At 44.7% G+C, this 23,737-nt stretch overlaps 1 protein-coding gene across 1 annotated transcript; it reads left to right on the top strand.

Moving 5' to 3' along the window:
• The first annotated feature begins 378 nt into the window (after window positions 1–378).
• On the top strand, window positions 379–22,480 carry wnt3 (wingless-type MMTV integration site family, member 3). The gene is made up of 4 exons (XM_030774111.1): window positions 379–458; window positions 15,239–15,480; window positions 19,659–19,924; window positions 22,001–22,480. The coding sequence occupies exons 1-4, from the start codon at window positions 379–381 to the stop codon at window positions 22,478–22,480; spliced, it is 1,068 nt and encodes a 355-aa protein (XP_030629971.1).
• The last annotated feature ends 1,257 nt before the right edge of the window (window positions 22,481–23,737 follow it).

Below are 23,737 nucleotides of genomic sequence, written 5' to 3' on the forward strand. Positions count from 1 at the left end.
GGGAGGGAAAGAGAGAACGGGTAGGAGTGTGTGAGAGAGTGTGAGACACAGAAAGAGAGAGAAAGACACACACACACACACATACACACACAGAGACAGACACACACTTACTCTCTTAACTACCAGGACTCAGTCAGACACTTTATTTCCTCCTCTCAAAGACACAGCAAACAAGGAGAATTTTTTTGTTTATTTGTTTTCCATTTCATTTTTTACCCATTTCATGCCAAATTGTAGATTTCCCTCAGAAACCAAGGGTTTTTTTTTTTTTTCTCTTAAGTCTTCTTCTCCACTGGGACACTACTTTTGGCCCTCTCCTCGCTTTGGGAATTTTATTTGCTGATGAATCTACATTTTGCTCCACACAAGACATACCTCATGGATTTGTACCTGATTGGATATATGATGTGTCTATGGATGTCCAGTTCCAGGGTGCTTGGAGGCTATCCAATCTGGTGGTGAGTAAAAAAAAAAAAAAAGAAAGAAAAGAAAATCCACACTCTCTACATCAATTTCCTCCACAGGCATGGAGAGAATGGTGGGTCAATGCTCATTTCTCAGAGGTTTCAGAAATGCACAACATTTTCAGTTGACGGCGTGGAAAAAATGCTCTCCGTTCTGTCCAAAGAATCCTAACCTCAGTCTGGGGTGTAACGGAGAAGGCTAGCCTGGCTCTTCCGCTCTCCCCCTCTCTCTCTCTCTCTCTCTCTCTCTGCTCTGTTTGTCCTGATTCCTGAATGTTGGGGTGTTTTGGGGGCACAGTAGGTGTCTTTTAGTGACAGGTAAGCTCCAATGTCAGCCGGCACCTCGGTGGATCTGCGATCTCACAGCTTCTGACTGAAGCAACCGAACCGTGTCGGGAAACTCCACTGAGAATTCTGTGTGGTTGTCTGACAGATTCACCAGTCTGCATGTCTCAACAAATCCGCTAAAATTAATCATAAGCATAAAAACAAAACGCAGTGTTTTAATTTGACATCATGTCTGTCTTACATCTGAGTCTGAATCCTTATCCAGTCCCCTAAACATCCCATTTTTATGACAGAATTCCAACTTTTATCCACACTGCCAAATTCCTGTTTAAAAATAAATAAAAACGTAGATAATGACCTTCTACTTCTCTACTGTATATGGATTATACTGTAATCTAATTATATCATAACCAGTTTTCATTAGCTTGGTTTCTACTATTGTTCTGCAACGCTTACTGTCAGGGCCTATGATCCTACAGTAGTCTGTGTTGGGCACTCAGTGTTGTTAGACAGCTGTGTGAATTTCATATCAAAAGCACTTTACAAAACCAGCTGTCAGTTACTGGCAATATCAGGCAGTGGTTAAGTCAATGTGGCCTCTTTTGTCATGGATTTGGAGGTAGTTTAATTACTGAATCGATTTGTGAGAGAGTGCTTTCTTCAAACTGGTTATAAACATGCTTTTTGCTTTGTCATCTAATAAGTGAACATAGTTCATTTAAACATGTGATTAAAAGATTCAGTCTGTATTGCCTTAACTGTCAGGGTTGTCACTAGATTCCTGTATTTTCATATCAACGTTATTCTCTGCTGAAAGTCCTTTCAGAAGCAAATGTATTGATCCCATTTCTGTGAGCATGTGCTGTATGCTTAGTTCCCTCTCTGTAGGCATTTCTGAGAAATGTTTGCGTAGGTGTACGACAAAAGCTACGCTGGCTCCAGATTCCATAACTGTCATAGTAAATGTCCTCTTGTAGCCTTCTGTTAGCATGTGGTCCTTACGGTTCAACTCCTCCAAACCACCAGCATCTTCTGGTTTCATTTACCGAGGAAGAGCTGCCACATGCATGCACGCACACACACATACACAGACACATACACACACATACACACACACACATACAAACACATATACACACACACACACATACACACACACACATACACACGCGCACACACATACGCATACACACATGCACGCACACACACACACACACACATACATACACACACACGCACACATACACACGCACACACACCCACACGCACACATGCACACATACACACATACACACGTACACATACTCATGCACACACACACCCACACACACACACACACACACACACACATACACATGCACACACATACACACACACACACACACACACACACACACACACACACAGGCCACAAGGATGGGGTGTTAATAGCAGGATGGCTTTACATCCACAGAACTGACAAAGAGCAGAGGATTCTCTGTTTCAGTGACTTGCAGCAGGACAGGCTAGTATGACAATGGAGTAATATTCACACCACACACAATACCCAGTCCCTTTGATTTGAGAGAGAAAGAGAGGGGGGGGGGGGGGGGGGGGGGAGGTGTAAATGACCTCAGGTGAATGGAAAGGCGCCCAGGTCTCGGGCCGGGTTTTTTTTTCTTGTCAGGTGAGGCGTTTAGGCAGAGAAGAGAAGGGAAGTTTAACAGACGTCAGCACTGAGTCTCAGAGTGTCGCTGACACACAGACCCGTCTCCGCGCTCCTGTCCCCAGATGCCTGACGTCCTCATAAATCTTCACATCGTCTGAATTTTGACTGCAGTGTGTGTGTGTGTGTGTGTGAGCATCTGCCACACACATAAAGACAGTTCAGCCAGCGAATGAATCCAGCAGATTCATCACTTACATGTGCTGATACACACAAAGCCCTATATGTTTTGTGTTTCTCAGTTACAACATAATCCATATGCTAATGTGACAGGCTCTGTCATGTGTAAGAGCTATCAGTCCATACAGCTGGTTACTTCCTGATAGGATAAATATGCCTACGAAGGGTTAAAGCCACACCACCTCCTCCTGCTTAGATAGTCTCCAGTATTATCCATGTTTACAGTCTAAAGTTTCTGCCTTATTTCCAGTCCTTTAAGCAGTGATAGTTTATGGTATCTGTCACACAAGTGTTTCCACAGTCGTTGTACATTTATCCAAATGGAAATGCACTGTTTTACCTGTGGGTTCCACATCAAAAGCGGATCCCAGATCAGAAATGACAGAGAAATGCACTCTGCTGTTTTGCTGTCAGAATTAAGTCAGCAGAGCCTAGGTGATAATTACATGTTGGTGTTCTGCTGGAAATGGCAATCTTCCCAAGCGATCTTTTGGTTGGACCTTTTTATGATTAAACAGGAACCTTCGTCCAAATAGCTATGCGCCTCCTTTGCCAGTGTACCACAAAAGCCAGACAGATACTCTAATACGTGCACCATTAATTAAGATCATCCATGACTGAGAAGAGCTATCCTCTTCTCGTCTGCTTCTCTTCATTTTCATCTGCAGTGCAGATGATAAACGAATCCTAATGCACAAACAAAATGGAACAGTCGCTCCAAATGTCTACAGACTCCTGACCAAGAATAGTTTTCACCACACAACAACTCCGCAAAAACCACCCGGCATTCACATCCAGCTGGCTTTCCACCCAGCCATTCCTGTCTTCGCAGTATAAACTCCTGATCAGCCACCACTCTGACTGCTTAAAGCAAGGAGATCTTCAGACAATGACAGGCCTGTGGTTTGTTAATTATTTGCGATCTTCAGAGCCTTATAATGATAGGTGTGAAGCACAGTCAGTCTCTATCCATAGAGCAGAGTCAAAACTGTCCTGTGACAACATTTTCGGACAATTCTGACACGGTTGCTATCAGTTATCATTAGTACAATGACAAAAAAGAGTAAAAATGATTTCAAATCAACCAGTACATTCAAAGAGACAACACCACATACGATTTAAAATTCAGATTAGTAATTAGTTTTTCTATTTTAATCCCTAAGAGGAATTTTTTTGTGTTGTTGTTGTTCCCTGAAACGACTCCACTGATCAAAAACTGACCGAAATCCTGATGTCAAGATAATGCAAATCATCTATTCAGAAAACATCAGACTGAAAACTTTTTTTTTTTTTTTAACATTTTAGTTTGATCTGCAACTCAGACGACAACCACAGCCTGTGTGCATTTATTCTCTTTTCTCTAACTATTCTGACTTCAGGACTTTGTGGCTCTATGACTGTGTCAGGAGCACATGTATACCAATATCTGTCACGCCCATAAAGCAGGAAACACAGAGAGAGACAGAAATCACATCTATTTCCAGTGTCCTTGTCTTTTCTATCATAATTTTCCCCCTGTGTCTACAGCTGTTGTCTAAATGTATACAGGTGAAGCACTTTGAGTTGAACTCAAACACACACACACAGACATACACACACACACACACACACACACACACACACACACACACACACACACATACACACACACTCACACACACACATACACACACACTCACACACATACACACACACATACACACACACACACACACATACACACATACAAATACACACACACATACACACACACACACATACACACACACTCACAAACACACACACACACACACACACACAAACATACACACACACACACACTCACAAACACACACACACACACACACTCACAAACACACACACACACACACACAAACATACACACACACACACACTCACAAACACACACACACACACACACACACACAAAGAGCTAGAGGGGGTTGGTCAGTAGAGTAGAAAAACCCAGTGAGAAGGCGAGAGGGTGAAAATGACAGCGTAGGTGAACGACATTCCTGAAGTTGTGCTTTTTCTGTTCTTTGAGTGGAGAACAGCAGGGTGAATGGAACGACAGGCAGGAGTCAGTGGGTATTCTGACCTGCTCTGGTCAAACCCTCTGCCTTCAATGGGAATTTGGGAGCCATCTCCAGGTTTCAGGAATGTCATTATCTGCCCCTGGCCCTTTCAAACCCTCCTGCCCCTAACGCCTGTAGGACTGCTTTAATAGATACTTACTGCGGGAAAATCCTCCGTTTGCAATTCAGTGTGAAAAGATCAAGGATGCTTGCCACTTAAGAGAGAGGCAGACTGAACACAAACGGCCAGAGTGTTATTCTTAAGACTTAAAGCTGGGATATGAATAGCAGCGGATATGAGGAGTGGAGCTGCCGTATGGAGAGACTCAAAGCCATTTCACAGCTCACACACACACACACACACACACACACACACACACACATACACACAAAACTCTCATACACACACAACTCTCCCTCTCCCTCAGCAACCAATTAACAAAAGAAAAAAAAAATCCTTAAAAGCAATTGATTTCAGATTCCCCACACTGCTGTGGAGTTCCAGAGACAGCATGTTGAGTGGAGTTTCAGTGCAGGAATAATTGAGTATGACTGATTTATTCATAGAAGAACTTGTTTTTCACACTGATTTGATTACGACCCCCATTAAATTATGATTATAGATGATTATTAACGGCATGCAGATTGCGTTAAGCAGATGTTTCAGAACATTTCTCCAGTGAGAAGATTATATATTAAGATCATATTGCGTCGTATAAAGAGAACATTGTGAGTGACAAGCAATAGTGCAAAACTCTGATACACAACAAGACACTGATGAAGTGAAGATGACAATCACTGACCCTGACACACACACACACACACACACAAGCACACACACAAAGGGAGCCTTGTGCGGATCAGGAAGAAGACACAGAGTCTTTAGAGGTGAGGAGGCCGCAGACTGTGAGGAATTAACTACACCTGCACTCCTCCCTCACGCAGACCTAACCAGGTTATCTCTCAGGTCATCCCTTCCCACAGAGAGAGAGAGAGAGAGAGAGAGAGGATGAGAGAGGGAGAACGACACAGAGGCAAAGATAACAGGTCTCTCCCCTGCCCCCTCCTGTTTCTCTCTCTCTCATACACACACACACACACACACAAACACACACACACCTTCTGTTGTTCTGTGTTTCTGTCTCTGCACGTGAGAATGCAATAAACAGAGAGGACAACAATGAAAGATGGAGGGAGGGAGTGAGAAAGAGAGACGGAGAGAGATTTCTTCCTGAGAAAAGTTAGGCCTTCTCTAACTGAACATAACATTAGTCCTCATGTCTATACAGGAACAAATTCATTATTGAGAATGCAGACAGAACGGAGTCAGGTGATGCATCTTTCACGTTTCATATGATCAGTATTTCCATACAGCTGCTACATACAGTACTCTATATCCATACTTTTCCAAATTCCCCACAGATAAAATGTAATCAGAGCTACGCAACCTGGTTGATCAGGCATTTAACATGTAAAAAGTGTATGTGTGTAATTCTGGAAGTCAGGCATTTAACATGTAAAAGATGTGTGTGTATTTAACATGTGAAAGGTGTGTGTGTATTTCACATGTAAAAGGTGTGTGCGTGTAACTCTGGAGAGGAGTTTGGTGCACTCCACACCAAACTCCCTGTCAGATCTGTCTGTGAAGTTTAACTGATGCTCAGGTTAATCCCATCGCTATCAGACGTGTCAGCAGCTCAGCCCAGACTCCTCTGTGCAGGGCTTTCTCGTTAGTGCCGAGTGCTCCGCTGTGCAGGGCCTTCTCGTTAGTGCTGAGTGAACTCCCTGACAGTCAGCCTCACTCTCTCACCCCTGAGCCCCTGCATTTGACTGGAGGGGATTCCTGTCCCAGTGCAATCTGCCTGTCTCTGCCTGGGAGGAGAGAGCAGACTGCGAGAGAGAGTGGAAGGGAGAGAGAGAGAGATAGGAAGAAAGCAAAAACAGGTTTGAACATTTTTCAAGGGATTCTGTCATTTTTTATCTGATTGGCCCACAGCAATCGCATGGCAAATCAAAAACATGGTAACGAAGAAAACACAAAATCATAACAGAGTAGGAGTGACAGGGGTCTCGATGTGCTTTGAGGAAAAGCCCTAAACTTTTGTTACATAAGGAGTCCATTCCTCTGAGCCTCAGGAGCACCGTTAACCAATGAAATCTGATGTTTGAGAGTCATAAAATCACAGCCTACCCTACTAACAGCAAAACATAAGCTTAAATCTAACAGAAATTTTACAGAATGGAGAGTCAACGCGTACAGGGAGAGAGAGAGAGAGAGAGAGAGAGCATTCTCTAACCAGATAAGAAAGCCAACAGAAGTCAAACGAAACAGTGATGCAGTAAAGACACCTGCTGAAGTAAAGGAAACACCAACACAAAGTGTCCTCACTGAGCACTGGCCCACCATAAGCCGCTTCAACAAATTCAGCGCATCTTGGCCAAGGCTCTGTAGTTGTCTGAAACTCCACTGAAATTATGAGAACAGCCACTTTGGATGTTTTATTGATCGTGGTGAAAAATCCTGTCCAGGCGCCAGTCCGTTAGTGTTCAACTGGATCGGGATCCAGTGATGACAATGGCAAATGGTTATATCATTTTCATGTTTATGAAAACACTTTGAGACTGTTTGTGCACTGATGGTGGTAAGAGCCCACTCCCATAAGCATCAAACTGCTCCACCATGGAATGATCTCTCACAATCCATGTATTTCTGTGTTTATTGGTTTGCTTCACTCTCTAAGGGCTTGACTGGATTTGAACCGCGTCAGGAAAAACACCCCACGCCGTAACAGAGCGGTCAAAAGCCTTCACCACAGAAACCAGAGCCGCAAGCCTGGAGATTTCTTCTGCTGTGTGACACACAGAATGTCACACAAATGCAACTTATCTCCTTATGAAGAACAGGGTGAAGGTTGTCTGACCGTAAGACTTTTACTCATTGACTCTGGTTCTTTGCACCAGTTTGGTCAGAGAAAGAAACATGCATTTTTAGAGGCGATAAGGGCTTGATTCCCTGCAGCCCATTCTGACGTTCTCATGAGACCATTCTGATGTTCTCATGAGATCATTCTGACGTTCTCATGAGACCATTCTGATGTTCTCATGAGGCCATTCTGATGTTCTCAGGAGATCATTCTGACGTTCTCATGAGATCATTCTGAAGTTCTCATGAGATCATTCTGATGTTCTCATGAGGCCATTCTGATGTTCTCATAAGACCATTCTGATGTTCTCATGAGATCATTCTGACGTTCTCATGAGACCATTCTGATGTTCTCATGAGACCATTCTGACGTTCTCATGAGATCATTCTGAAGTTCTCATGAGATCATTCTGATGTTCTCATGAGGCCATTCTGATGTTCTCATGAGACCATTCTGATGTTCTCATGAGATCATTCTGATGTTCTAATGAGATCATTCTGATGTTCTCATGAGATCATTCTTCATTAAAGCGCCTGTTCATGTCCTAGATTAATATTCACCATCTCAGATCGATGCACTGGCCATGGAGCATGTGCCGTCGACACAGCGGACCCCGTCTGATGATGTCTTTTAATGAGATTTCTATACCAGCGTCACCTTATCTGTTACACACAGCCCAGTCAATGTTTTCACGCATGACTCTGAGCGTGATGCCACGCCGACTGTTTCACGAACTGAGGAACCACCGCATGTGGAAACTTCTGCTCTCAGTCTACGATGTCTCCCCTTCATTTACTGTTTCCTTGACTTTGACTCTCACCTGTGGATGAGCTGTCAGCTGCTGGTTGTTCCAGTCAAAGCATTAGCACCTCTGAACATGTTTTGCTTTACACTAAATTCACTTTGATAAGCACTGGTTTAGAATAATGACCTGTCGTAAGTGTAGTAACAGGGTGTGTTTGCAGAGGGATGAACCGCAAGTACACACATGTGAGAGGAACGAGAGTGAGTGAATGGATGAGTGGCATTCGTGAATAAGACTCTGCTTAATGCAGGAGTATGCTGACCATCAGAGTTGGGCATAACGAGTTACAAAGTAACACGTTACCGCAATTATATTACTTTCTCCCATAACGAAGTAAAGCATTATAGTTCAAATTTCACTAATCACATTACAGTTACTGGATTATTAAAATGATCTTTCCTGCGTTACACATGCCGTTTCAAAAGAGTGTTTTTCGTGCTGAATATTTAAATTTGACTAATAAAATGGATAGTTCTGGTCCTGGGCGCTTATTGTTCAATACAGCGTTCCAGCGATGTTAAAATACATGATTGTAAAAGCAGCTATGAAGAGATTGGATCCTTGACAGTAGCTCCCGTTAAATGGGACAAGACCAACAACTGGTTAGTTCACTAGCTAGCAAGGTCTGCTACATTTGAGAGAACCCGAAAATACGGTGTAGCCAACCAGGACAATAATAATGTCGAGCTTTAACGTTACTTTTAATCAAAAAATACAGGTGACACAGCTGTCGGCTGATGATGATTCCAAATCGTATTACTAACTACCTCAGAAACTACCAGTAGTTATCCACTGTATCTGATGTATCATTTTTACTGTGTGGGCTATTCCAACCAGTATTGGCTACACTGTTTTCTAATTAAAGGCTGATAAGTTATGTCTTAACTGTATTTGCACTGTATATTTTGCACTAGGCTATTGCATTGAAAATAAAGTAATTTAAAGAAGTAATTAGTAACATAATTAATTACTTTTTTTGAGTAACTGCCCCAACACTGCTAAACCCTATCTTTCACTTTTTTGTTCTTGACACAAACAGTGTCTCTTTCTCAAGAAAAGCACACGAGAAACAGCTTCAGTTTCCTGTGTAGGCTTAGAGTAGAGTTCACATGTAGAGAGGTCAGTTTAAAGCCAATAATACGTAAACTACCTTCAAAGCAAACATGAATCAGTTTAGGGTAAACTGTAGGTGTGGAGAAGTAAATGTGGAGGAGTAGATATGGAGGAGTAAATGTGGGGGAGTAGATGTGGAGGAGTAGATATGGAGGAGTAGATGTGGGGGAGTAAATTTGGAGGAGTAGATGTGGAGGAGTAAATGTGGGGGAGTAAATGTGGAGGAGTAGATGTGGAGGAGTAGATGTGGAGGAGTAGATGTGGAGGAGTAGATATGGAGGAGTAAATGTGGAGGAGTAGATGTGGAGGAGTAAATGTGGAGGAGTAGATGTGGAGGAGTAAATGTGGGGGAGTAAATGCGGAGGAGTAGATATGGAGGAGTAGATGTGGAGGAGTAAATGTGGAGGAGTAGATGTGGAGGAGTAAATGTGGGGGAGTAAATGTGGAGGAGTAGATGTGGAGGAGTAGATGTGGAGGAGTAAATCTGGAGGAGTAGATGTGGGGGAGTAGATGTGGAGGAGTAGATGTGGAGGAGTAGATGTGGAGGAGTAAATCTGGAGGAGTAGATGTGGGTGAGCAAATGTGGGGGAGTAGATGTGGAGGAGTAAATGTGGAGGAGTAAATGGAGAGGAGTAAATGCAGAGGAGTAGTTGTGGAGGAGTAAAGGTCGAGGTGTATATGTGGAGGAGTGAATGTGGAGAGGGATGGATTGTGACAGGCTACTGCTGCTCTCTCTAATCCTTCTCTCTTCTCTTCTCTTTTCTCCCTGGGCCCCATCTCAGTCCCAGTGCCTCAGGGCAACATGCTTTCCCCAAAAATGCAAAAACTTCTACTTTAACTTTAACTTCTGTTCTGGAAATATTTTAGTGTTAAATGGAGGGAGGAAAATGTGTCAACTTGAAACACTTGGGAGAATTCTTCTAAACAATAGCAATGTGCATCTTTACAAGGATTTGTCAGGAGATATTGTTCTCTGGTTGAGGTATAGGTATTTCTGACCCACAGAGCTCTGAGAAAGACTGGGGCAAAGGTGTTCATATTGTAGGTCTTGGGTTCAAATGCCACTTTTATCACTACAAAGGTCACAACACAATATTTTTTACAGTGACCAAATGCACAGACAATTTAAAGGACAACATGACAATCCACAACACTAGATGTTAGTCCAGACTCCTTTTGTTATACAGATGGACATCGGCTCCCTGATCAATACAGGTGATCAGATATATCTGTAGGTCTAAGCTGAAGGGCAGGCACAAAAAACACTGGCAGTAACACTGATCAAATGTTTAAAAACTTTACTGACCTACTATGAACCATAAAAAAGTGGCACGTAAATGATAGCACATATCTGAAACATTGAGTTTCTTTGGGTTTGACAAAGGTTGGAAACTTAAAGGCCAAACTACATCATCCTCAGGACCACAGATACCCTGTCTGTCATAACCTGGTCTGGAGTGGGCAAAGTCTGCTAAATTATTTCAAGTGGGCAAAGCCAGCTACACCAATCGTACGCTGTCCATGGAAACAACACAAATAACCAGATAGGTAAGGGAAGGACCCAGTAGATGGGAGCGTCCCAGTCTGTGAGAATAAATATTGTTTCTCCCACATTTGGCTTAATTACACTAGAAGACAATCAAAGTCACCTGTGTAAAGGCAGAAGCCTTCAGAGAGCAGAGGGAACTGGCCTGGGGTGTGAGGTGACCTTACACTGACATGTCTGAGGCCTGGGATGGAGGGTCAGTGTGTGGCCCAGTAATGAACTTTAAAACTGCTTAAACAAAGCATTTAGTTCAAGGGCCGCAGGGGGTCAAAGGTAATAAACTGACAAGTTCAAAAGGCTTCTAGTTTCTTTAGCCTCTAGACAGAGAGAGAGAGAGAAAGAGAGAGAGAGAGAGAGAGAGAGAGAGAGAGAGACCAAAAGTGAGTGAGTGAGTGAGTGAGTGAGTGAGTGAGTGAGTGAGTAAGTGAGTGAATGAGTGAGTGAGTGAGTGAGTGAGTGAGAGAGAGAGATAGAGAGTGAAGTGGTCTGTCTCTCTGAAAGAAATGACTTACGGGGTGGCTATGACAATGGCTTATTGGAAGCTGTTAAGAGTGGAGTCATTTCATAGGGAAAAGGAGAGAGAGAGAGATAGACAGACAGATGGAGAGAGTCATTTCATAGGGAAAAGGAGAGAGAGAGATATACAGACAGACGGACAGACAGACAGACGGAGAGAGAGGAGGCCCTTACTTCATCTCTCACATAGCTGTGGTTTGCAATGGCCCATGAGTCTGCGTCATGTTCTCCCGTAGCACCCAAATCACCAATTGCCCCCCCCCCCCCCCAAAAAATGAACTGAAGGAGTGCCTGCCAACTATAAGTGGCCCTCCAACCTGCACAGACAAGCACCTGTGACACCCTGGAGTTCCTCCGTGTGTTTGTGTCACTGTGGTGGATTCCCCGTAGGTCTGCTCGTCACTGGCATGACCTCATTGTTGGTGCTACCTGTTCACTTGAGTGAGTCTAAATGAGTGCAGATAAACCGCAGTTTGTGTGAATCTATGACACAAACACATACCAGCAGGCCTGGCATCTCCCTCCTCAGTCTCTCTCTCACTCATTCCTTCGCACGGAGCCCAAACCAGCCAGAAACAGCCCGGGACATCCTCTTTCATCCATTTCAGAGCCACCGATGCGCAAGACTCCCATAAAAAAAACCAAAACAACACACACACACAAAAAAAAAAAAACGCAAAAGAAAACAAAGCAAAGCAGAGTGATGCAGGAGCGGAGCGCGGGGCTGTCTGAGCACGCAGGCATCCATACTAAAGTGCTATGTGGTTTTGGTAATTGACTTAATCAGATGAATCCACATGTCAGAACTCAAACCACTGTGTCAGCAGCGCTTAACTGAACAAAGGGCATGAAGGATGGGTAACTGCGCCGGAAAAGAAAAAAGAGAGAGAGAGAAAAAAAACTATTCTGCTCTCATTGACACTTCCCTTCAACCACAACATCCTCAGCTTCACTCATCAGCACGGAGGAGAAATTACTGGACAGATACTCAGCTAGCTAACCTGGTAATTACACCTCTAAAACAATAACTGACAGGACAGACACAAAGGAACAACTGCCCTTAAACTGTATGGGTGAGAGAACTGAAGGTAGCAGATCTATCAGTCACATGCAAGGGCAGTTTTTTTTCTACCACTTTTCACTCCTGTAGTTGTCTGTGAGCAAATCCTGTCATGTTTATAAGCTGATGAAGGCAATCACACAATCAGTCACATTCACAACTGTGTTTTCAAGATTTCTTTGGGTGTACCACCTCCCTCTCCGACATACACAAACACATATACTCTGTGTCCCTCTCTCTCTCTCTCTCACTCACTCACTCATACTGGTGTTGGGCTGCTAAGGGAACTGTCAGGCCCCCAGTACACACCCAGCTGATGAGAGTATTGGGTATCAAAGCAGAGCGGCCACAGCTTTACCTCAGCCGGTCCATAACTGAAGCTCCAGGCCTTGAGAGAGCTCGGTAACACTAAAAGCAAACCCCCCCCCCCCTCCACGTCCTCCCGGCCTGGGTTGCTCTGATCACGGGCGGCTCCCTAACAATACCTGTGTTCACCAGCACATCAAAAACAGAACATGTATAGGGGGGGGGATCAGGTAAGGAGAAGAGAAAAAAAGAGGGTGAATTTTTTTCCTCTGACTTCAGCCCTTGAGCTTTTGTGTTAGGTGGGAGAGCAATGCGGCACTCGTCTGTCAGAAAGGTTGCCGTGGCGATAGGGTTGCACCCCCAGGGTTTGGAGGGGGTAGGTGGGTGTGAGGTCATCACTGTGAGTGAAGCTCTCATCAATGCTGATTGTTTACCCACAATCCTTCTGTTGCCTGCAGGGATAATCAGTCCCTACCTCTGCTGTATCTGTGTGTCTGCGTCTCTGTGCCAAAAAATGGTAATTCAAAGCTGGAGCCCAAATGCACAAACACACACACACACACACACACACAAACATAGCTCTGAAATGACTACATTCTGTCACTTCTGTGTACCTGTACATCAACACAAACATACACACACACTCACATATACACACACACAAACACGGAATCAATGCTTGTAGCTGACCAGAAAAATAAAATGCCCAGGCACAGACCTTGATAGATTTCTTGACAATAAACTGCGTGACCATCATTGGTTCTGAGTGTTATCAGAATGTCTGTGGTGCTGCAGTTTGGATCCAGACTGGGTTCCTGGCGAGGCCCAAACGGATTTAATCGTCCTGTCAGCGATGTGATGAGCTTGGTGAAACTTTTGATAGATTCCTTTTCCTCACTACTGGATTTTTTCCAGGTATGCTCAGTGAAACATGTAGAATTTATGACACCGAATACGAAGCTGATTATCTCTTCGAGGGTGGGGGACAAGAAGGGTTCAGGCGTGCACGTGTGTGTGTGTGTGTGAGAGAGAGAGAGAGACAGAGAGACAGGGTGAGAGTGTTAGAATGCAGCACATGTAAGTGAATAAACAATAACAGTGTAAAGAAAAAAAAATCCCATGAAAGGAGCCTTTGGGAGGGAGATGGTGCAGTTTTGTTTAAACCTGTCATAACAGTTAGCATGTTAAAACACGGACATAGCAAACATTGTTGCTAGTTGTTTCTTCTTTCGTTATCTCGGGGTTGAAAAAGAAGCAATTAAAATTAATTACCTAAGTGCAACTCTAATGCTGTTGGCCATGAGTGAGATTTGGCGTGTCTTAGTGCAGCATCGAAGGCATATGCATGGGGCAAAGCGAGGTTACACGGACACCTCTTGTCAGCCACAGTTCAGACACTGTGCGATCTAGCACTCCCCAAACATGCAGGCTGGTGAGTTCATTGCCAGGGAACAAAGACAAGAGCATTAGTACTTTTCATCCGGCGTAGAGAGCCAGGTGTGTTAGGGTGACTGCTAATGTGCAGAGAGAGAAGGCTTTGTGAGATATTAACCACTCTGAGGCTGTGCTAGTCATTGGTCAAGAGGATAAGGCAGGATGATTGGAGAAATTCCCAAACGTGTCCCGTTTAGATGGATTTTAATGTCACATCAATAAATATATTAACTCAACAGCTGGGAACAATCCCACGTAAACTCTCGATCTCAGTTTCAATTTCTGAACTTCTCTGAATTCTGGATAAGTATGTTGTTGATTTTTTAGTGTTCAATCTCATGGACTGACATCTGTGTGAAATTAGATTTCAAAAATCTTGGGCCCGTAATTTACGTTCCAAGAACACGCAATGTAAAAGTTTGAAAATTCAAGTTCAACAAGGCTATTTTTGTGGGATGCAAATATTCTCCATGGTATTACAATAATGGTCAGGCAAGAATTTTGTCAGCTGTTGTTGTTATGGCTCTGCCCCTTAATACTCACAAAAATGCTCCCCTACACCCTAAACATTCATTCACTCTTTAAGCCCCATGTCAGACTAGCTGCTCTGCTCTCTTTAAACAGGCAGTCCCACAGTTGGACTCCCTAACATTTGACTGCTTCCACTGAGTAGCAGAATTCAGTAAGTGTGCCACAATCAACGTCAATAGCAGATCTACAGCTCTCCAGATGAAGGGGTACTCAGCCAACACATGTACCCTGAGCAGGGTGGAGCAGATTGGGTCTAATCCACGGCATTCCCCCTCTCACCCTCTGTTGCAGGTCCCTGGCCCTGGGGCAACAGTACTCATCTCTGGGCTCTCAACCCATCCTGTGCGGCTCCATTCCTGGCCTGGTGCCCAAGCAGCTGCGCTTCTGTCGAAACTACATTGAGATCATGCCCAGTGTGGCCGAAGGCGTTAAGTTGGGCATCCAAGAGTGCCAGCACCAGTTTCGTGGGCGCCGCTGGAACTGTACCACCATCAAAGACAATCTGGCCATATTCGGTCCTGTCCTTGACAAAGGTATGGTGATGTCATTCCAATAACTTAGTCACTACACCATAACAACATCACGCTCAGTGCCAACGCAGTCAGACAGGGCTTCTGTATTCCACCTCACTCACAGGAACTGTCTTATTCGTGCTCCACCGCAACACAAACCTGCCTCTGGTTTAACTGATAAACTGATTATAAAGCCCTACTTTAGCTGAGGCAGGTGTGGAGAAATATGGAATCCTTGGTCTGGGACTGATACGTTCTGATGGAAGAGATTGACTGATATAAAGTGCATTAAATGAGATACAGAAGAGAGATTTGGAACATTTAATTGGTTTGTGCAGGAGTCGTCGGCCCCAGGCTAGTCATTACTGAATGAAAGGAATGTTGCTATATTTTGACATGTTAAACAAATAATTAGACAAGTGCCCATGGAAGGGCTGACAGCTTATCCAGCCTCCATCTCGTGATGAAGCAAAGACACAAGAGAGATACGTGTGCTGATTGGCGTAGTTTTCAAGGCTCATTTACGGTAAGATTTCCCAGAAATGTTTGGATGGTGTTTGGGAAATACACCACAGCCACCCATCTGTAAACAGGCCTGAGGCACACGCCATGAAGTGAACAAGAGCGAAAGAGCACAGTCGTTAAAACAGTTTTGATTTTTATACCTCAAGATGGGAGGGAAAAGTGCACTAAAAATTGAACGCAGAAGTTCCTGAGGGTGAGTTCTGAGATAGTTCTGAGTGAGTTCTGAGATAGTGGAAGACCTTCAATTTCCTGATGATTCAGAAGAGTGTTTGGAATCTGACTGGCTATCCTCTTCGTCAGAAACAAGTGGAAGAGTGACTAAATTGAAAACGAGGGAGAGAGAGAGAGAGAGAGACAGGAGAGGCCAAATGAGATTACAAGTAACAGAAAGGAACTGGGGGGGGGGGGTTTGAGCTCAACCCCTACTGTGCGTGAAGGCTGCTGTGAGCTGTCTCAGTGTCCCTGTGAACACCCGGCTCCCACGGACACCCCATTCACACGCCCTTTTGACTGTGTCATGAAAACAGAGTGAAAGAGAATCTCCCAGCCTTCCCCTCTGCACAGAGACGAGGTGGAGGAGCGGAGAGAGGAGGAGGGGTCAGTGGCTGAAACAGAAATAGAGAGAAAGAGACTAGAACAAACTGAGAGAGAGGTTTTGGGGTGTGTGGGTAGCTTGTGTCGAGAGGGCTCCTGTAAGGAGAGGAAATGATTGGGTGGCTGACAAGCTGTAGAGAGAGAAAGAGGGTGGTAGTGGCTGTGTCGGTGTGTGTGTATGTGTTCATATATATATATGTGTGTGTGTATGTGCGACAGAGATTGTGTGACAGAGATAGTGTGGTGTGTGTGTTTGTGTGTTGGGGAGGGGGTGGGTGCACTGGGGGGGGGATCCTTCAGGGAATGCCAGCCCCAGCTCTGGGCAGCGTTGAACTGGGTTTTTGGGGGTGTGGGGGTGCTGCCTGGCCTTTTGTTTGGATAATATGGTGTGACACCAGGGAGACAAAGGCGGATTCATCGGCCCAGCAGGTAGTGAGAGCTGCATTCCCTTTGGCTCTTGGCCAGAGCTCCTGGGGCCCAGTGCTCCCAGGCCCCTGTTGTGGTGAACCCAGCTGGGTTTGCCAGCACTAACTGGGCCTCCCTCTCCGCTCCCACCCAAAGAGGTGTGTGCCCAAACACACAGCCAGAGAAAAAAAGAAAAAGTGTGTGCGTGTATGTGTGTGTGTGTGTGCGCGCGTGTGTGTCTGTGTGTGTGTGTCTGTGTGCGTGTGTGTGTATGTGTGTGTGGTGTGTGCGCGTGCGTGTGTATCTGTGTGTGTGTTTGTATGTGTGTGTGTGTGTGTGTGTGTGTATGTGTGTGTGTGTGTGTGTGTGTGTGTGTGTGTGTGTGTGTGTACTTTGCTTGCTCTTTTTGCCACAGTGGTACCAAAGGAGAGGGAGCTGGATCAGTAGACTCATAAAAGGTGGAAAAGCAGTGGAAGTTACTGTGATATTTCATTCAGCAGATGTTCAAGATCAGATTTGTTAACAACATAATCTAGAGTTTAGTTGTTGAGCCTGAAAAGACCCCTATTTTGTTGGTAGAGCCTGGCACAAACACTCTTGTAATCAGTCAGTCAAGTTACACATTATTAAATAACTAGCTGATTAACTACGTCAGAGGTAGCATAAGAAGGAACATTCTAACACTATCAAGGAAATAACCACTACACTAGGAGCTTCCATTATCCGTGTTTTATTTGAGGGGCCACTGCTATACTTGATATGTGTCCCACCGGGAAGCTAGTTCTGTGGGTTTTATTGCTAAATTATTCAAAATGGGACAGTCCACGGGAAGAAGAGCTGCATCACACCAAATTCTCACAAGACATGTATGTAACAGAACAAAATGAGTTCACAGCCAAACAACCCAACCTTAACATCTGTAAAAGTGTTGTTATTGATGCAGTAAAATTAGGAAAATTATACTTTTATTATTATCATGTATTTAGCATTAAGCCACTGCCAACTTCCTCTCCATTAGCTTCTGTTTACTAACAGCATCATTTTACTTAACATGTTTCCAGAATCAAAAGTACATCATACATATAAGTACAAACTCCCTCTTTGAGAGAGGATGAAGTGAGAAAGTATCTCAGATATCACACTGAAATCTCTCAAGAGAGGGTTGCATTTCTCATGACACAGCAGGAATGTCAGTTGTTGACAAAACCGCCCTGAAGAGGATGTAGTTCCTTCAGTAAAACACAGCTATAGATTACAGTGAGGCTGAGCAGTCTGGTGATGCCTATGTTAAAGGTCCACTACCTGTTCTGTGACATCACTGGGCTATTCCTCAGCTCTTCTCCTAAACTAAGACATGTCTAAAGTGAACCAGCCATCAAAATCAATGGCGCTTTTACCTTCTGTTACTTTAATACACCTACGTTGTCTACAGTGCTATCTAACCAATCAGAATGGTTCGTTCTCTTTACTCAGCCAATTATATCAGACTCATTATATCTGACACAATACTTTCAAAATGTACCACAAGCAATTCACATGTTTATTAGAAAAGAAAAGAAAAGGTGTTGTAAAACTATGGTGATGTAAGGACCGTCTTAGGAATTAAACAGTGCTCAACTTTTGTTCACACTCCCACACAAATGCTGGAACCCACCACACACACAGCATTCTTCCCTATGTATTCTAAATGGGCTGGCACAGTGAAGCTCAGAGGATTAACTTACACCATATAAATCCTTCTTGGACACCACAAACTGGGCCTCGTTCTGAAAACCACTGTCTCTAAGAGTTCACATATTCTGGAGAGAGATGGTTTTCAGCTCAAATCCTTGGCACCCACAGCACTGATCTTCATTCAAGGGCAAACACACCTGAACTGAGAAAGTGGTGGAGGATTATTCATTTCACGTCAGGTGCCGTAGATGGGAAAACGTCCTTGTCGTTGAGTCCACAGGGCTTTAATGAAAGAGGATGCCTATGGCAGAGAGAGAGGGACTATGTAGTGGTTTTACAGTAGCTGTGGATTTGCTCTTATGGGACAGAGATAGGGAGAGAGGAGGGTAAAGAAGCCAGAGAGCCATAGTAAGTGTGCTGTGATTGTGAAACAATGGTGTCTGGTTACATAATAAGCTGTTACGTTCAAAGAGGTGTAATACCATCTCTCAGCACATGCCTTCTGAAAGAAAGCACGCAGTCTTACCGTTGGCTTTCACACATGTCCTCAGGGTACTGAGCTTAAGAAGGGGAGGGGGACAGAGAGACAGAGAGGAAAAAAAAAACATATTTGAAACATTATCTAGACAGAAAGAAGCACACCTTTCAGATGACAGTGTGTCGCTGAAAAACCTCAGCCAGCATTAGACGCAAATGACAGACCAACAATTGGTCTGTCCTGTCAAAAGAGAGTAGTTCTGAGCAACAGGGCACTGCCACACTGCTTTAGGATTTCAGAATGCATTATGGAAAATGATCTGTGGCCTCCAGATACTTTCCAACATATAAAACCGAGAAACCTTACCAACCATTAAACAAGACCGTCAGAACGGATAGCCTCTCTTATACACACATACACACCAAAATCCTCACAGCAATGTAAGTGAGTGGATAAATAACAGATATTTATTATTTAAATATCGAGGAATTTTACAAAATACTCTCTCTCTCTCTCTCTCTAGCTACCAGGGAATCTGCGTTTGTTCATGCGATTGCTTCGGCTGGTGTGGCATACGCAGTGACGCGATCATGTGCAGAGGGGACCTCCACTATGTGCGGCTGTGACTCCCACCACAAAGGCCCTCCAGGGGAGGGGTGGAAGTGGGGAGGCTGCAGCGAGGACGCCGAATTTGGGGTTCTGGTGTCCCGAGAGTTCGCGGATGCCCGCGAAAACCGTCCGGATGCCCGCTCTGCCATGAATCGGCACAACAACGAGGCAGGGCGTATGGTGAGAGACCAAACATTACGCACACGTATGAGTGTATAAAGTCATTCCACTACACGTATGAGTGTATAAAGTCATTCCACCGCACGTGTACATATACAAACATTCATCAGTACAGGCACAAACATCATGCACACGTATGAGTGTATAAAGTCATTCCACCGCACGTGTACATATACAAACATTCATCAGTACAGGCACAAACATCATGCACACGTATGAGTGTATAAAGTCATTCCACCACACGTGTACATATACAAACATTCATCAGTACAGGCACAAACATCATGCACACGTATGAGTGTATAAAGTCATTCCACCACACGTGTACATATACAAACATTCATCAGTACAGGCACAAACATCATGCACACGTATGAGTGTATAAAGTCATTCCACCACATGTGTACATATACAAACATTCATCAGTACAGGCACATGCCTTTATTCACCATCCATCGTCTTATCCAGAGTGACTTACATACTGATTTGTCCATCTCAGACGATTCATATTTACAGGGTGAACTTTTTGGGTCCCCCTGCCTTGCAAGGAATGTTAGCGGTTAACTGTCGGTGGGGAAATTTTGCCCAGACACTCTTTAGTACAAAGCTCCTAATTTTCCTACAATTACTGTGCCAGTCTCCTAACCACTATGCCATTGCCACCCACTGCACACAAAAATGGATTTGGTAATGGCTACACGCAATCCCACTCATATATTAGTCAATACACAAAAAGAAACCAGTAATAAATCACAGAGCCCTGCAGCAAACAACAATCAAAACAAGTAAAGTCATATACATTCCCAGCACAATGAACAAAGATGTGCTTGTACAACTCCAGGGTAGGTCTTAGCCGCAGTTCACAAGGTGTTAATGCGTGACGGACACACCATCAAAAATGGTCTGATCTGCACGTTAAGAAAGACTTTTAACCTGAAAAGTGGCATTTCCATGAGAAATTATGGGGTAATTACCCTCCTTGATCCTCTCGTGCTTCTCATATCTTACATTCCGTGACAGACGAGTAAACCCAGGTAGTGGTTTTTTGAGGGAGGGAGATAAAAATTTGGCAGGAGGTCTGGATTTAGCATGTCACTGATGCTGTCAGGGCTCAGAAGGGGAATCCAGTAGGTCTCGCAGTGCTAAGAGGCAATTGGAGGGACCACACGGCAACAAGGCAAGCTTTTGATCTCGGGCTTGACAGGAGCGGGGAGAGACCACAGGAGCAGGCAATCAGACAGGCAGCCCCTGTCAGGACCCTGGCAGCTCCACCTGCCTTTCACGCTCCATTGTCTCTGGGAGGTCCTAAGGAGAGGCCCGGGGCCTGACGAGTTCAGGACGTGATGTCAGAGGCCTTCAGACTGGCCCCCAGGGGCCATAAACACCTGCCTTCCGCCACAGCTGGGGAATTCAGCGGCTAAATATAGACAGGGAATTAAAGCAAACAAACCAAAACAAATCCAAAGAGTGCCACTGGCGTCCTCACATGAGCGGGACTTCAGAGACATTCAGAGAGGGAATTAGCTGCGAATTGCAAGAACCTGCCTGAGAGCTGAGCAGCTGTACAACACCTGTAGCCTGCGCCAAACTCAGACTCTAACCTCAGCTGAGACTGGGGGGGGGGGCGGGGGTAGCCTGTCCTCTGGGCTGTGTAGGTGGGTCTTGCATGGCCTGACCTGACAATGCATCAGGACCCTGCCTCAGTACACCTCAGTGCATTGCACACACGTCATTACTACAGTTAATCAGCTTTTAGCCTTACTTCCATAAACTCCGTTTATTAACCTGGGCATTGAAGGATGGAGGTTAGTTATCATTATCATTGTTCTCAGCTACTGCAAAACAAAGTCATCCATGGGTGAGTTGATCAAGTCTGCTGGATATAATAGTTGAGTTTCAAGATGTTGCCAGCAAAGTCTTTTCAGAAGCAGAATCGAACAGACAGCCAAAATCTGAATTAGCCGACCGACAGCCTCATACGCTCCTTTACGGCACAGCTAAGGATCCTCGCTGTTACAATCTCAAAACACTTTTCCTTTAATTTGCTCTTTTTCTGTGTCCTCTTCTGTCCATCAGACTATCCTGGAGAATATGCACCTGCGTTGTAAGTGCCACGGCCTGTCGGGCAGCTGTGAAGTGAAGACCTGCTGGTGGGCGCAGCCTGACTTCCGACTGTTGGGCGACTACCTGAAAGACAAGTACGACAGCGCTTCAGAGATGGTGGTGGAGAAGCACAGGGAGTCCCGTGGCTGGGTGGAGACACTGCGTGCCAAGTACACCATCTTCAAGCACCCCACTGAACGTGACCTGGTCTACTATGAGGGTTCACCCAACTTTTGCGAGCCCAACCCAGAGACCGGCTCGTTCGGCACGCACGACCGCATCTGCAACGTGTCATCCCATGGAATCGAGGGTTGTGACTTGCTGTGCTGCGGCCGTGGTCATAACACTCGAACTGAGAAACGTAAGGAGAAATGCCACTGCATTTTCCACTGGTGCTGCTACGTCAGCTGCCAGGAATGCGTGCGTGTTTATGATGTGCACACGTGTAAGTGAGAGGCTGGCGAAGACAAGAAAGACACATGCACACAGAGAGAAAAGGAGAGAAAGAGCGAAAGAACAGAGCATGCAAACACCCCCAAAATGACAAACACATACACACACAATGGGTAAAGGCACTTGTGTACTGGAACTTTTAAGATGCTCATGGGAGAATCCTCGTTACCAAGCTTATCATTCCTGACCCTTTTTAATTGATTTCACCCAAAAGGTATTGTCAGGTACATATACAAACCATCCAGACAGTGAAGCAGATGACTACATTACATAGATCCCAGATATTAGAACAAACTCCTGAGGTTACACAGTCTCTCTCAGCTGTCACCCAATCTCTCTAATCATCTCACACCGCTGTGCCCCAAGGTGGAAACACTACCTGAGCACAGCCCCTGTCCAACACATTCTGACACTGAAGACATGAAAGACCAAGGGGAGGGGGGGGGGGGGGGTTCCTCCCACTTAACTACTGAACACACCGAGCCCAAGGTGGTACTGGGTCTCCTTTACCCTGCCTGACTACTGAACTGATGCAATCTGCCTGCTTTCCCAACCCTGTCCTTCATGTACCACTCCAGAACTGTAGAACAGAACTGCGCTTCCTGCATGTCTGGGAGGTATGCTGGAGAACCTGCAAGCCCATTGCATAGCCCTGCACTTCTTAAACATCAGTTGAGGTGGGGGTGTCTGAACTGAAGGTATGCACAGAAAGACGATACGCAGAGGACATGTGCAGGAAGAGACAAGTCACTGTTCACGGGACACTAAAATCTCTATAAACCCTGAGCTGGGTTTCCTGTGCTGCTCATACATACTCACACTCTGTAGGCTTCCATACTCATGTAAAATTGATCATGTCTGCAATCCTTCATTGTATTTAAATAAGAAAAGAAATGCATTTCATTTGACACAGTCAATATAACTGCTGGCTGACAAATATACATCAGACAGGAAGACCAATGCAACAGCTAAACATAAAGTTTAATGTTTGTCTTATTTTTCACCGTTGTGTTCTTACCTTAAACCAACTCTTTAGTCTGGGGTTAGACTTATTCCTCCGGCAATGATATCTACATTCAAAGACGCCAAAATGACCTTCCCTACACCTGAAAACAGTGAGGGTGTAAGAGACCACACATTAGCCTCATACACTCACACAGAGTCCAGCCATCAACACTGTCCGTTAGGATCTTGGAAAGTCAGCTTTCACAGTCAGCGGAATAAATCAAATCTCCACCTACACAGCTGTTTGAGGGT

This window comes from Chanos chanos, chromosome 5 (assembly GCF_902362185.1).
Source record: "Chanos chanos chromosome 5, fChaCha1.1, whole genome shotgun sequence".
NCBI classification, from domain to species: Eukaryota; Metazoa; Chordata; class Actinopteri; order Gonorynchiformes; family Chanidae; genus Chanos; species Chanos chanos.

Excerpts from the sequence above, each read along its gene's own strand:
- wnt3 (XM_030774111.1), top strand. The coding sequence starts at position 379 with ATGGATTTGTACCTGATTGGATATATGATGTGTCTATGGATGTCCAGT. Across the intron at positions 15,481-19,658 it reads CGGTCCTGTCCTTGACAAAG|CTACCAGGGAATCTGCGTTT; the intron begins GTATGGTGATGT and ends CTCTCTCTCTAG. Across the intron at positions 19,925-22,000 it reads ACAACGAGGCAGGGCGTATG|ACTATCCTGGAGAATATGCA; the intron begins GTGAGAGACCAA and ends TCTGTCCATCAG.